General features: G+C 34.8%; 1 protein-coding gene across 2 annotated transcripts in view; it reads right to left on the reverse strand.

Annotated features, from left to right (window-relative positions):
• Positions 1-236: 236 nt before the first annotated feature.
• LOC118201377 (neuromedin-U receptor 2-like) overlaps positions 237-14,728 on the reverse strand; it is a 382,934-nt gene continuing 368,442 nt past the window's right edge. For both annotated transcript variants that reach the window (XM_085824037.1, XM_085824038.1), the window contains exons 3-4: positions 9,462-9,596; positions 237-2,791 (exon numbers count right to left, since the gene is read on the reverse strand). In XM_085824037.1, coding sequence (XP_085680163.1) covers positions 1,974-2,791; positions 9,462-9,596 — 953 coding nt within the window. In that variant the 3' untranslated portion in view covers positions 237-1,973. The remainder of the gene's footprint in view (positions 2,792-9,461; positions 9,597-14,728) is intronic.

A 14,728-nucleotide genomic window follows, 5' to 3' on the forward strand; every position in this document is an offset into this window, starting at 1 on the left:
ATTAAACCAAACCACTTCCGATCGAAAACACAAAACTGATATCCATCTTGAAAATCTCCAAAAATTGTTTACCGTTTTCACCAAATGATTCGGCAGTATTTTGTGGTTGGCTACAAAGTTTTCTCAGAGTGCGTAAACAATGGGAACCTTAGAGATTATGCTAAGATAAACGCCGCAAATAGAGAGATATCGCAGGACTTCCTTTCCCCGCCTTCTTATTGTTTCTTCTTTCCACCTTTCTTTTTTTTTTTTTTTTTTTTGTTGTTGTTATATTCATCAGTTTAAAATTATTTCGGAAAACAGGATATGAAGTCCTACTTTATATGGCTTCAATGACGCGGAAAACTTTACCATTGTATATCAGAAATAGCTACAAGTATTTGTCCATTTCTGAATTAGAAATTTTGTGGACGTTATTTTAAGAATGATAAATATTTCATTAAAAATTAATATGTTTAAACTAATATCACTTTAAGTCTAATTTTAAAGCGGCTACATAAAATAACTTTAAAAGTTTTATGTAACGTGAAGCTCATATCTACGTAACGTAAATATGAACTGTCTCTCTCCCAAAATAGTAAAGGAAGCATTCTTTTAAGATAGATAACCTTTGCATTATTTTCATATTCAGTTAATAACCAAATGCGATTTTATTAAAGAAGTAGGTATCTAGCTTAGAAAAAGCTTTCAGATCAATTTTTTATCAAAACAACGAGATAAATTTTGATCAGATGGCATAAATTTCCCAATCAAAATTTTATCTTTCATCCACCAGTCAAATATTAGACCAACGTATTAAATCATAATATATTAAAGTGACCGTTCTGAATACAACTGACCGTTACTCAAGTAATTCGATTGGTACAGGTAATACAAATATTTAAGCATTTTTTAAAATTAGCTTTTTCATTACGAATGACATCTCAAGCTTGAAGTTTAGGCAAAATTACGAAAAATGATTCATAAATGAATAAGAATAACATAAAATTTCCTGACAATTAATAACTAAGCATAAATTACTCAAATAATATTTTAGCAAATCATTTTAAGAAAATTAGCAATGAACGAAATCATTTCTGAAATAATTAAATAAGTGAAATTTCTTTCGACTTCAATATTTGCTTTTTAATGTCAAGTAACAGTACTTATTAGTAGAAAGGAAAGTTTTTAAATAGAAGCAACTTAAATATGTCACTTTGTTGCCCATTCTGTAACCCACAGTTCTTAAATATTGCCAACGCTGAAGTAGATGTCTAATTTAACAATACACGAAATTTATGTACTGAACGAAGATTTTTTAAGGAATATATATATATATATATATATATCCTTGTTTTTGAAAAGGCTTACTCTTTATGCGTTGTAATTTATGCGTTGTAAGCTGTTTCACAGGATTGTTTAGCACTCAACTTTTGAGGGAATTTTTTTTTTCAATTCTATTATCATAAATTTTTAAAAAATGCTTAATTCTCGCAATAATCAATGACTTTCTGAATATCTTTCCCAAAACTTGAAATCTTGTTGGTTTACATTCCCAACATTGAAAATACGAGTGAGAAGAGATCTTAGAAATTTTTAAATATAGTTCATGTCTTGCAATATAGTGATTTAGTTCCTACTAATTTCGGATATCTGAACTGATAAAAAAAATAATACGATTCGATGGCTATTCTTTAAACTTTAAATAGTTACTAATAAGTTTTAAAATGTATTTCTGGTGCTATTTTAACCTGTATTTGACGTATTGAACTTGGTACCTATAAAGAATCAGTACATGGTGCAAATAATTATTTCTGCTTTGTATTTTGAATAACTGGTTTGAATACCAGTGTACTCAACTGTGAAAAAGAATGATTTTTCTCATCGTTCTAGACATGATGTGAAATAATAAGTTCTTTGGTCGTATTGGCTCAACAGATACTTATAAAGAAAATCAGTCAAAATGATTTTCTAATAATAATTTTCATCTCCATTTATACGATAGATGCAATTTGTGCTGGTAGCATTGGGGCGTTCTGATCAGACTGAGATACTTCTGTTGTGGAAGTTCTATCTATTGTTTCGTAACAGACAGGAGCATTTCTGCTTTTGGGTGGGAAGATAAGAGTACAATTAGTACAATTAACGCAATCATTCTTATCAGCTTCTTCTAGCTTGTCTAACTCTGGTCGAATCGCTTCATCCAATTCTACTTCGAGGTCGAGTTCTTGGCCTTCTTCCGGATCCTCCTCTTTGCCGGAGGAACTAGATTCCACCACTTTGTTGTCACTAGATTTAGAAGAAGATCTTCCGCTGCTGTGGCTATAACCGGACTCAATCCGGACCACATGCCGATGCGTCAAAGGAGGTGAGACGGTTAAAGTACGACCGTATTTCCTACTGCTGGGACTAGAACTGCTAGGCGATCGGACTACTTTTTTATCCATGTCCATTTCATTGTTCACCCAGGTCGTGACGACGCCACATTTTTCATTATAATTAACGGCCATACTGCGTGGTCTGGGTAAAAGAGCTGCTCCGCCAACATTGTTGTTGTTGACACCCGCCATTTTGTTCTGGTTGTAGCTGACGTAAGATCGTACAGAGCTGTGCGAATTGGAATTTCTGTAAATTGCTGGGGTCTGTTGGCTGCGTTTCTCGAAGTCCCTCACGCAACAGAAGAAACAGCAGCAGATACACCATAAGGAAGGTGGACCGGCGCAAAGCTTTTCACGGAATGCCACACGGAAACGGTTAGACATCACGCTGTACAAGATGGGGTTGATGGTCGAATTGAAGTAGTAAAAGCAACCTGAAAGAAGAAGATAACTGTGTAAATATTTGTGTCACTATAATGGACTAATCTTTGAGAATTAAGAAATCTAACCACTACTGGCTCCAAAAATTCTCATTTAAGTTTTAGAAATATGAAAAATTTGAGACAAATTTCATTTCGTGTTTAGACAACTATAGTAACCCCCCGAATCCCCAACGAATTGAATAAGCGAAAGCATGAAACTTGCTACTGTAATGAATGGGAATGAACAGCACGGGAATGAGAATGGGAGAATTAAAATGTAGAGAAGAAATCCCCCTTTAAAATGGTATACACATTTTGAGATTTGGTGATAAGACTAAAGAAACATTAAACGAAATTAAATAACAATAATGTAATGATAAATAAAGATTAAACGAAGGCGAACCAATTAAAATATAATTCAAATTTGCGCAACAATGAGCAGTAAAGTTAACAAAACAAATCAATTCCTGAATTTAATGAAATACTTTACTATACACAATATTTGGGGTAAAACCATTCTTAGGCCCATATCACACATGCATTTGTTTCATACGAACACTGTTTCGGACAATTTTTCTGCCAGGTTTACTGTTGAAAGAAAGACGCGCGATATTTTTTCTTCCTTTCGAAAACAAATGCGAGTTGTTCGTTTTCAACCAATCAGCTATCAGCTTCGAATGCTATATCAGCTTGTTTTTAATGTAGAACCAGTTTCTCCTTTACATGTTAACCCCAAAGTGATCGGTGGTGATTGGCTGTTGTGACAAAGCAGAAAAATTGTTCCAAACAGTTGTTTTTCTGAAACAAACTGATGTGTGATAGCAGTATTAAACATTAATCTACATATAATAATACACGCATATATAGTATTTTAAACTTAACTTTGAAGCAGAAAACTTGCCCTTGCTTGAACTAAAACGCAATAATAAATTGCAACACAATCACTGCTAATCAGCAAACGTTTTCCTGCAAATAGGGAAAAATTCGGCCATGCTTTTAAGTTGCGGAAGGAAAGGAAGGAAAAAGGAGAATTCTTTTTTACTTTGAGAAGTTGGGGGGGGGGGAGAAATGTGCCTCCAGCACATAATTCGCCTTTCCTTAATATCTGATCTTTGAGAACCCTGCAAAAGTTCTAGCAATTAACTACATGTATTAGTTTCCAACTCTTTGTGCCAATTGCCAAAAATACGACCTGTTAAAATCTAGATTTGCACTTTGAGCAATCCATTTCGAAGTAAGACATCGTAATTAATCTCATTGAGAAAACTAACATCAAATGTTTTAAGCACTGTTATATACAACGTGGCAATACCCGATATTTATCTTTGCAATCGTTGGTTTTAGACGTGTACTTTTAGTTACAGAAATATTTTAAAGGACGCAAATGTTCAGGTTTGGGTGTCTTTAATTGTAAATAGTTCAGTTTTATAAAAAACGAAATCTAACATTTTACACATTCCTGCAATCCCTATACTTAAATTTACGAAACTTTTACGCTTATTAAGAGCAATAAACAGAATGTTTGACTCCTGTAACACAAAACTGGCAGCTATATTTTATTTCAAAATTTGGGATATTTAACGTCATTTTCGATATTGCCTTGAGAGTAACGTCAAGTGCCTTGAGAATAACGAAAATGACGTATTGATAACGCCATTTTCGATATTGACTTGCCTTGAGAGTTCGGTTCTTAAATAGATAACAGTAATTTACAGTTGATTTTTTGCGTTAACTAATATTCTTTTGCAAGTTATTGCTGTGTAACAATCTTTATTTCATATTGTTATGCAACTGAAATGCTGAATTCACCCGACGTTTTATTACTTTAGAATCGTAATCAAATAGACATCGAGAAACTTTATCAAATTAAAATGTGTTTCATTTTTAATTTACTCAAATAATGGTATGACCCCTGAATGTGATTTCTGAATTTAATATCAAATATCTGGGTCAATTTTTGTTGTACGGGAGTTCAACGTTTTGTGTTTGACTTTTTATGATGAGTACGAAATTTTTCTAAACATAAGTATAGAGACCGGAGGAACGCTCAAAAAATTAATTTTTCTACTTTATACAAAATTATTTTTTTACAAGTTTAAAAAAGAATTTGAATTTTAGTATTTTAGGATAACAGTTCTGGTAATCGTTAAAATTCAAAGAACAAATATTTTTAAATTAATGCAAATAATATTTATTACACGTTGGCTCCATGCCAATGCTGAAGCCAGCCAGTGTTCCCTAGGGCATGAATTCCGTAAGATTTTGACTAAGATATACATTTTGAAAAACAAAAATTATATTGGTTCATATTTTTTAACTATATAATATACATTATTTAATTATATAATATACATAGAAATGCTTGTCGAATAATCTTATAACATCAGAAACCCTTTTCTAAATTGATATATTATTTTTAGTGGCGGCAACCAGAAACATTTGCTCTTCAATTTGAATACGGGCTTTATATATGATATCCAGTTTCAAAATGAAATAGCTGTACCAGTTTTTGGTCATACGGGAGTCCCTTTTTGCTTTTGATTTTTTATAATGAACATCAAAATATTTCGATATGTAAGTATAATAGCCGAGGGAACATATAAAAAGGTCATATTTGAAATTTTGAAATAAACAGACATGAATATTTGCGTCATTTCAAACATTTTTGCAACTGTAAACATACTATTTCTTCGACTTGAAGGTTGCGAAAATAAAGGTCGAACGAAAGCTCGGTATACAGTGTCAACTTTAAAGCAAATAGATAACATTCTCCTTAAATATTCGATGTACTCAATGCATATTTAACTATTCAATCTACACTATGTCCATAAATTAAGGATAATTCGGAGTCACGCGGAAATCAAACTCTAAAATAAATATATCACCTGTAAAATCACTACACACATCTTCAAGAATCATATGCAAATTTCAGGAAGTAAGCAGATGACACCGATAATACGTCACAATGACGAGAGTGTAAGAGAGTGATATATAAGGAATACAGGCAAAGAAGTAAAATTGTTCGCAGGCGCTTTATAAGCATTTCAGTGCAATAACCGAATAGATATGGTACAAAGGACGCATTTGGATGATTTTTTACGTGGTAGAATTATCGGCCGTCTGGAATGTGGGCGTACCCCAACTGAAAGTATCAGACGAACTTGGAATTGCTCAGAGTGTCATCTCCAGGCTTTGGAAACGATTCCAAGATGATGGTAATGTGAGTAGACGTTACAACACAGGTCGCCCCAGAGTTACAACACCGAATGAGGACCGGTATTTCGCAGTTACTGCCAAAAGAAACAGGCGGAGCACAGCCTCAGACCTGTCTCGTCAGCTCTCTTCAGCCACTGGTACGACAATTTCAAGGCAGGCCGTATACAGACGCTTAGGGCAGATTGGTCTATATGTTCGTAGACCTGTCAGATGCGTTCCACTTACTGCAACTCACTGTCGCCTGCGGTTAGCCTGGTGTAGAAAGCATGCATTGTGGACACCGCAACAGTGGGCTTGTGTGATGTTTTCCGACGAGTCCAGGTTTAGCTTGCAGTCTGATTCTCGCCGGACATTCATATGGAGAGCACCAGGTACCGGTTACTACCAAGAAAACATCATTGAACGACACCGTTACGGTGGTACAGGAGTGCTCGTTTGGAGTGGAATTATTCTGGGTTCCAGAGCTGACCTGCATGTTCAAATTGGAACCATGACAAGCCAAATCTATCGGGACGTCATTCTCGAACAACATGTACGTTTGTTTCGGGGCGCCATGGGCACACAATTTGTGTTTATGGGTGACAACGCCCGTCCTTACCGTGCAAGCATTGTAAGCGAATGCCTTCAATCGGAGGATATCACCCGTATGGACTGGCCAGCATTCTCACTGGACTTGAATCCAGTAGAGCACGTGTGCGACAGGCTTGGCCGACGAGTTGCAGCCCGTCAACCTCCTCCTACATGTCTACCGGAACTTCGGACCGGAACTTCGGAGAGCATTGCTTTTTGAGTGGTGTAATATCCCTCAAGATCAGATCGATAATTTGATACTCAGCATGCCTAGGCGTTGTACGGACTGTATTGCATCGTCTGGGAGACATACAATGTATTAACAATCATACCAAACATGTAATATTGGTTTTTTGTAAATAGGTTTTTTTTTGTAATTTGCTCCAGGGAGAAAAAATCGCTAATTCTTTTAATAATATCAAACAAATAGCACCTTTTTTTTTTTTTTTTTTGCTCTATACCTTTTGTTTAATAAATAAGCTTTACAAATAAGTCAAATTTGTTTTGCTTCTAACTCTTCCTTTGCCTGATTTTGCATTATCCTTAATTTATAGACATGAGTATATATGTGAGTCCAAAACTGGGCAAATGACTAGATCGCTGAAGATTGATAGCTTGTCCTGAACCAGCACATTAGGCTTTCGTAGTTTTTATCGTATTATATTTATACGATATTTATGCCCTTGAAAATATGTGGTTGTATTAAAATCTCATTACCCACCAGCTGCCGAGCGGTAAAGTCATTCAGCGCTAGTGGTTTGACTTGGGCTCGAATCCCAAAGAAAGGACTGGTTTCATGGAAGTTTTCATGGCTTTCCGTATGCATAACATAGATACAAGCGAATTTCCTTTAGATAATTTTCCACGAAGGCAAACTTTCCCACAGGTAGATAGCTTCTGAATTACTTTGCTTTTATCACTTACCCTAACCTATTTAAGTCTCATGTAAGCAAAAATATCTTCTGTTTCTTCTTAAAGTAACAAATGAAATCAAAGGATATCGAATGTCAGAACTTTACCACTTATAAATATAGCTGTGATAAAATCTAAATTAGCCAGCAATCATATACTGAAAGATCTGTTTTTCATTGAGTATATTAACCAGCAATGTATAAATGATCTTCAGAAAACAAAACAAATTGTCGAAAAACTGTTATTGGTCATTTGGAGGTTTAGCTATCTGTTTACAATAGTTAATGCTAATTATATAAAGAAATAAATAAGTTCAATGCTTAAAATTATTACGGAGAAGTCCCTAATACAAATTAAATTTAATGTATTTTAATCTAGAAATTTTGTAATAACTGCTGTGAGTAGAAATAATTTAACTCAAATTTCAATAAAAATAGGGTATCACCTAAATTTTAAAGTAAATTATCATTATTAGAGCTTCTAACTCTAACCGAACAAATACAGATGTCAAATAATTTTAATTCATTCTTCTTGTGAAGGGTTAATTAAAAATATACAAACGTATCTTTGATACTAAGATATTTTTGTACGATGTGTTGAAGATATAAATTCAGTAATTTAACTCGACTAGAGGCTACGCGCTTGCCAAGCCAGCTACAGAAACTCAAACGTATCACTAACCAAAATCTAAACTAGCTTCAGTCTACATTATTCCAATCAAGACCAGCACTGGAGTAGCCAACAGACTTTACTCTAACTGGCAACGCAGCTTACACATAGTGGCGTAGCTTACAGCTTTTATCGCTGGAGCGGTCCCTGAAACTGCCACCTGCGGTGGTTTCTGATTTTGACCCTCCTCGTTCTATACAAACAAATAACTTTAAAAATGTGTCAAAACGGCATATAAGGATATAAATTAAAACTTTATGTTTATTTTTAAATAAAAACTATAATTCCAACGTTTTAAAATCGTATTCTTGTTTTGCTTGTTCTTTTTTGGTTCGCAAAGTTTAAAGGTCTACTTGATTTCTCCAGTTGCTGTTATGTAGATGTATAGAAACGTTTCTTGTGGTCAAAATAAACATTTGTAATTCTTAAATGACTTTTATTTAGAAACCTCATCTCACAAGGAGTAACACTTACAGCAATAAGAAGAAAAGTTTGCAGTAGTATTACAATATTTGGAACTTTCTTCTGAAGAGTGTATTTTAGATTAAATTGCAAAAATTCAAAAGAACCGCCCTTTCACATTACTGTTTCGTTTTCCTTAGCAATGATGAAAATAAAACTGTGAAATACAGTTAGGAATTCATTTTTATTAATGTCATTGTGTATTATATAATTCTCGCACTACTCGGCTGGAGAGCGCTATGTACAATCCAATAGCCAGTGGCAGGCAAGGATGCTAAGATGCTAAAAAGTGTAGGATGCTGAATACAGAGATGCCTAATAATATATCTTCAACTATTTAATTTTGCTATAGTTTTCTTGTAAGTAAATTTTGTTGTTATTTTCGAAAGCGTCTTTGCTGCACCATTAGACAACCATCAGATGTAAAATCGTGATCATAATTCAGTTGATATTCTTAATTTACAATTAGAAATTTTGATGAAATAAAAAAAGTAGAACAAGCTGAAATCTCATGGTGGTTCTTTGGATACGTCTACAGCAAAATCATTATTTTCTCAATTTAGTTCCATGTGTTAATTCAGAATTTCAGTATTCTTTACCTGCATCCAAAATACACATAACTAACTTTTATAAAATAATGTTTCATGTAAAGTGTGCCGCCCGGGACGTCCGCCCTTCCGCTTTCTTTAACGACACAGCTATTCGTAATTCTCAACCTGCATTGTAAAAACTGCTTGCCACTCAAATCTACATCAGTTCTGGAATGAGTGAACCTCGTGGCGAAAAGAGGCAGAAAGGAAAGGAGTAAATTAGATAACATTTCCGTAGTAAAACTTAAATGCCACAGTCTTACCTGCTAAAGTGAAGAGGTTCTGATTGATGAGTCTCAATGTGTCCGTCCAAGTGCTGTACAATGAGACGTAGAGGAAGAGCAGCCTTTGGGCATGAAAAGGTGCCCAGCACACGAAGAAGGCGATGACTACAGCCACTGAAAAACACAAACAGGAATCATTTTTCAATGAGACTTTCAGAAAACGTAATTTACAAATAGTATGTGTTTTGCTTGGTACCTGATATTGTGAATTGCGTGATACATAATTGCCCAGTATGTTCATTCATAATAATATAGTTCAATGCCATTATACACAACATTAAACTATGTCATTGCTTATAATCATACTGAAAAGTCAGGGATATTTATCTTTCCATTATAAACAGGCTGTACTATGAAAGCTCTGATATTTCATTATAGACAATGAAAACGTATCTTAATATTTAACCTTCTGCAACTATGATAAAGCGATCGTTAAGAATGCTTTCAGCAGTATTTGATAAAAGAAAATTTCTTGCTTTGCTTTGCACCTGCTGCATAACTTTTATATAGAGTCCAATCGTGATGTTAATAAAATCTTCAATTTGACTGATACAGCCAAGAAATCATCTTGTATTAAAATTATTTTCTCCGGGAAATATAAAAGTTCTGTTTAAAACGTAAATGAATTGGATAATCGATTACAACAAATAAAAATTTTAGCATTGTGTAATGTACAAGGGTTGTAACGGAATCATCTGCAAACTTAGAGTTATTTACCAAACACGAAGTATTATGTCGGAACATCTATGGCACTAAAAACTTCTTGGGTGCTTCTTAGAATTGGAGGCGTATAATTTATGAATATGTGAAAAAGGTGTTTTATTTCATTCTTCTCTAAGTTTGCGCCAATTCGTTTTTGAGAGATTACTGGAGGAAGAACTCGGGATCACACACTGTTATGACAAAAGAGAAACACGCTAAAGTAAAATATAAACTTAGCAAAAAAATCTGCAGATTTTCTTCTCCTGACGAAAAGGGATTTGTACCTGTTTGCCCTCGAAACCGATAGAGTCTTCAATAAAATATACGCTAAGCACAAGGTTGTTAATTTTATCACACTCTATGTTTAGCACACACCATAATGATTCAATGATACTTAAGTTTGGTAATTGTGCAGGCCATCGAATATTTATAACTTCTTCATGTGCTCATCAACCGATTTTTAATGCTCTTGCTAATGCGATTCGTGGTTGGCAATTTTTTATAAATGTTTCTTTGGTATTGTTATTGAAAATGCTTATGCTTTGTTTGCTGTTGCTTTGCCAAAGCGATATTGTTTCATGACAGTTTGTAACCTGCCCCATTTTTCGGATCAGAGAAACTAGTTCTTTTCTTCTGAAGACAGTTTTTATAGTTTTGTTGCTGCTAGACGAAGTAGTAATTCTTTCCTGTTGAGCTCATTCTTATAGTTATCTGGTATCTTCTCTAAGTCTTCGTTGTTAACGTCCTAACATATTTTTCAGAGTGCTCTTTGCCTGCCACTTAGTCCAGACGTTAATTTCCTCCAGACCGAATTTATGATCCTGAAAGTCACTTGCTGCTAGGCGTTGTTGATGAAAGCTATGGCTCTTACAATAGGAAACATTAAAATATTTTCAGGAGTCGCTGAGTATTGATTATGTGGTGTAGACCGTCTCAAAACACTTTTGAGTCCCAAATCATTTATTGCCGACCTGGATGTTCGTAAGCCGAGACATCTGAGGCCATCCGTGACGTCTTTCGTTCAAATAATTTGTTCGTAACTTGAATAGTTTTTAAAATGAGGCGTTTGTGATCCAAGTTTTCTGGTATTTTGATTCTTGAAAGGTACAGTTATCTCTAGTCTACGCCACTGAATGGTTATGGTTGCTTAGAATAGTTACTTAATCACCACAGTTTATTCTTCCATGTAACGTGATAACTGGACTTACTACAAACCATGACATGACTGCCCAAAAGCATAGCTGAACGGCGACCTTAATTTAATATATGTAGAAGACAGCCGTAAGCTTCTGCAATGATCTCGTCTCAAAAAAACTCATCTTAAAATCCCACTAAGAATCCATCCTAGGGTTTGGAATAGTGCGAAGTTTGACTGCTCATAAGACAGTATTTGTTTCTACTGATCAACATTCTATGTTTTATCGTTTCTAGCACCACAGTAGTTTACATTTGACACATTTGACCTCTATTTGTGAACACAAAGCTTTGAGACAGCAGCTGATGTGCAGTAAATTTTCTACTTACGCGTATCCCTTCGCATTGTATATATCAAAATTTTGTTCTGTAAATGCAAGCTCAGCATTTACCATTTGTCGTAGTGAGTTTTCTTTTTGACGTTAATGCCCTTTAGCTTTATCAGTAAGTTTTGTTTTTCTCCTACAACTATATCTCGCAGATTATGTTTTGCCATGAAAAATATATGCTACTTTCTCTTTCTTACACACTACCTATTTGTAACCCCCAACAATTTTCCAATTAAAATTACAGATGCAGCAATGAGTCGAATAACAACAATCTGACCTCTTTGGAATCCGAAGTCTCTACGGTTTTACCGACCAAAATGAAAATCTGTAGTTTTACACATTTTTAAGAATATATGCAATACGTAATTCCATAAATTTCTTTAAATTGAACTAAACATCGGAGGGAAGCTGGATAAACTACCTTCCTCAACTTGAAAAGCAGATATTTTAAATTTGTTCTTACTCTTATGGCAAGTTTTGAAAAATGCAGTTCGATCTGCTATTTTATTTAAATCTGCTATTTTAAATTTATTAAGTTATTTTTCAAAGCTATAATGTACAAAGAAGCATATTCTGCAGATTTTGAGTTCAGTTTATAGAGACATCAGATTATTTCGAAGAAGGAGTGATGAAAAATGAGCAACGCCCTATCTAGAAATCGAACCACGGACCTCTGGAAATACGCCTCCAGCGTGCTGACCAAGGCATGCTAAGAAAGCGGGAGAAATACCTTATATGCTCCCCCTTTTAAAGGGCTATTGGAGTTTTAGGGCACCCAATCACCAAATCCTGGGTATGGAGAATCATCATCCACCACCCTTTTAGTTCGGGCGCCACTGTAGACACATTAAGTTAATTAGAAGCAGGAGAGATATGGTCACTTTATTTAACCTGTTCCGCCAAACTAAGTTAATGGCACTACAGGGTTAGCAAGACATGAGTCTGTTGCATTTAAGCCTTTTGAGAGTAGGTATTGGAAAGATGTTGTAAGTAAATCTTCCTGTCTCTTCTTCCTGTCATCGTGATGATCATGTCTCATGGAATGTTGTCTTGAGGAGCATTTTTGCAACTTCTGCGGAAGCGGAATTTCCTTGTCAATTTCTGGTTTGAGAGCTGCGTTCTTAGATAGTTCATCCGCTCGTTTGTTGCCTTTCTGCCCGGTGTGTCCTTTTATCCAGTTAATCTTCAAAGGAATGGAGGAGCCTAACGTCAAGAGGATCCCCTCTAAGTGCTGCCGTGTGTGGATGTTTTGGAGAAAAGGAATTCAGCGCATTCAAGAACGCTATCTGTGAAGAATGAAGTATGAGCTGCTGGTTGGGTACCTAACCATAGTGCTGCTTCTTTGAGCGCGAATGACTCGGCTTGGAAGACTGAAGCATGGTTGCTTAGACGGAATTGTGCTGGATAAATTTCTTCATTGTTCGAAAAGACCGTGAACGCTGTCCTGAAATTTTTGATCCGTCAGAGAAAATCTCTCTTTGTTGTCCTGAGAGTAGCGATTTGCACCAGGGAAGGATGGGTAGATCTCCTGTGTGTAAGACAGAGGGATCTTGGAAGCTTTCTATACTGGCATAGGCTAGATGTAAGTCTTCTTTAGTGTGAAGGTCCTCTCTGTAGTGATCGGTAGATTGATCTTTCTAATTCTGCTCTTAGGTCGAGTGGGAGCGTGCCAGCTAGAGAACCTGAAGTGCTGCGGTCGATGTGGTGTTATACGCACTGGTGATTTTTAATGAAAAATGAGCAACGCCTTCGCCGGAAATCGAACCACGGACCTCTGGACCCAGCGTGCTGACCACTACACTACGAAGGCATTTTAAAAAGGCGAGAGAAATACCTTATAAGTTAAATAATTATTAATAGTAACATTCCTGTAGTTTATGGGGTTTGGACGATAAGCGCAAGCAGCTTCAACGGTGGTTCCGGAAATTCTAAGCCTAAAGCAGTGGTCTAAAACTGGTGATGCAACTTCGAAGAAATTTTATGCGGCCCGCGAATACATCTTAGTTATGCATTTGCTGCAAAAACGATGTTGCAAAGGTTTCCAAATTTTAGTTAATTGAAGTCCGAGTTTGCATAGCTTTTATTACCATTAAAAACAAACATTAATCTTAAAATCTTAAAATAGAGATAATTAATTTACAGTGGGATATAAATCTTACTCAAAGATATGAAAATACACTACATTAACTTTTACTGTAATAAGCTGTGATAAGACTCAAAGAAGTTATTCAAATAAAAACAAATGTATTTTTAATTATGCGCCGAGGAAAAAATTAATAAATAAGAGAAAGAGATGAGGCTGTCGTTATTTATTCTAATGTTTTGTGCCACTTGGTAAATTTTGTATTATACCATTCTAGTGGCAGATAGTGTAAGGATACTCTTTATAGGGTGTTCTTCTTCTGTTTATATACAACTTTTACACAGCCTTATTCTAGACTGACGTTGTATTTGTACTTAAAGCTATATTTCTATAGACAATAATACTTTTCAGGAAATGTATTAACCATGTACTATCTGCTTTTTTTAGTACTTAGACTGTTAATAACAAATGAAATGTAAGTTTGACTGCATCACGTTAGTTTGAGTGTATCGGACTCCATCTATCACCTTTTCAGGTTTGTTAGAAATTTATATATATATATATATATATATATATATATTATTCGTAATTGATTTTGTATTATTATTATTATTAATATTTTTAAAGCCATGCCTTTACATAGTTCTCACGTTGGTTTAGTTGTACTGTACTCTTCTATCGATAGTATGCTTTTCTTATTAAGTTGGTTGTCTATAAGACAATCATTATCTTAATCATAGTATCATGCTTACAAGTATCTTCATTCAGTATAGTATTATTTGTAAATTATGTTGGTATGTTCTATTGTAATCTATAGTGAGCCTTTGTAATATAACAGAAATAGTAAATGTTTATTTGATGGCATCATGTTAATCTAATTACATTGAAATCTGTCTCATGTTGTAAGAATCTGTCTACTTTTTATTTAGTACACAATT

The sequence above is a fragment of the Stegodyphus dumicola genome, chromosome 9, assembly GCF_044657685.1.
Source record: "Stegodyphus dumicola isolate Sdum_Otavi_A_Nest chromosome 9, ASM4465768v1".
NCBI lineage: Eukaryota > Metazoa > Arthropoda > Arachnida > Araneae > Eresidae > Stegodyphus > Stegodyphus dumicola.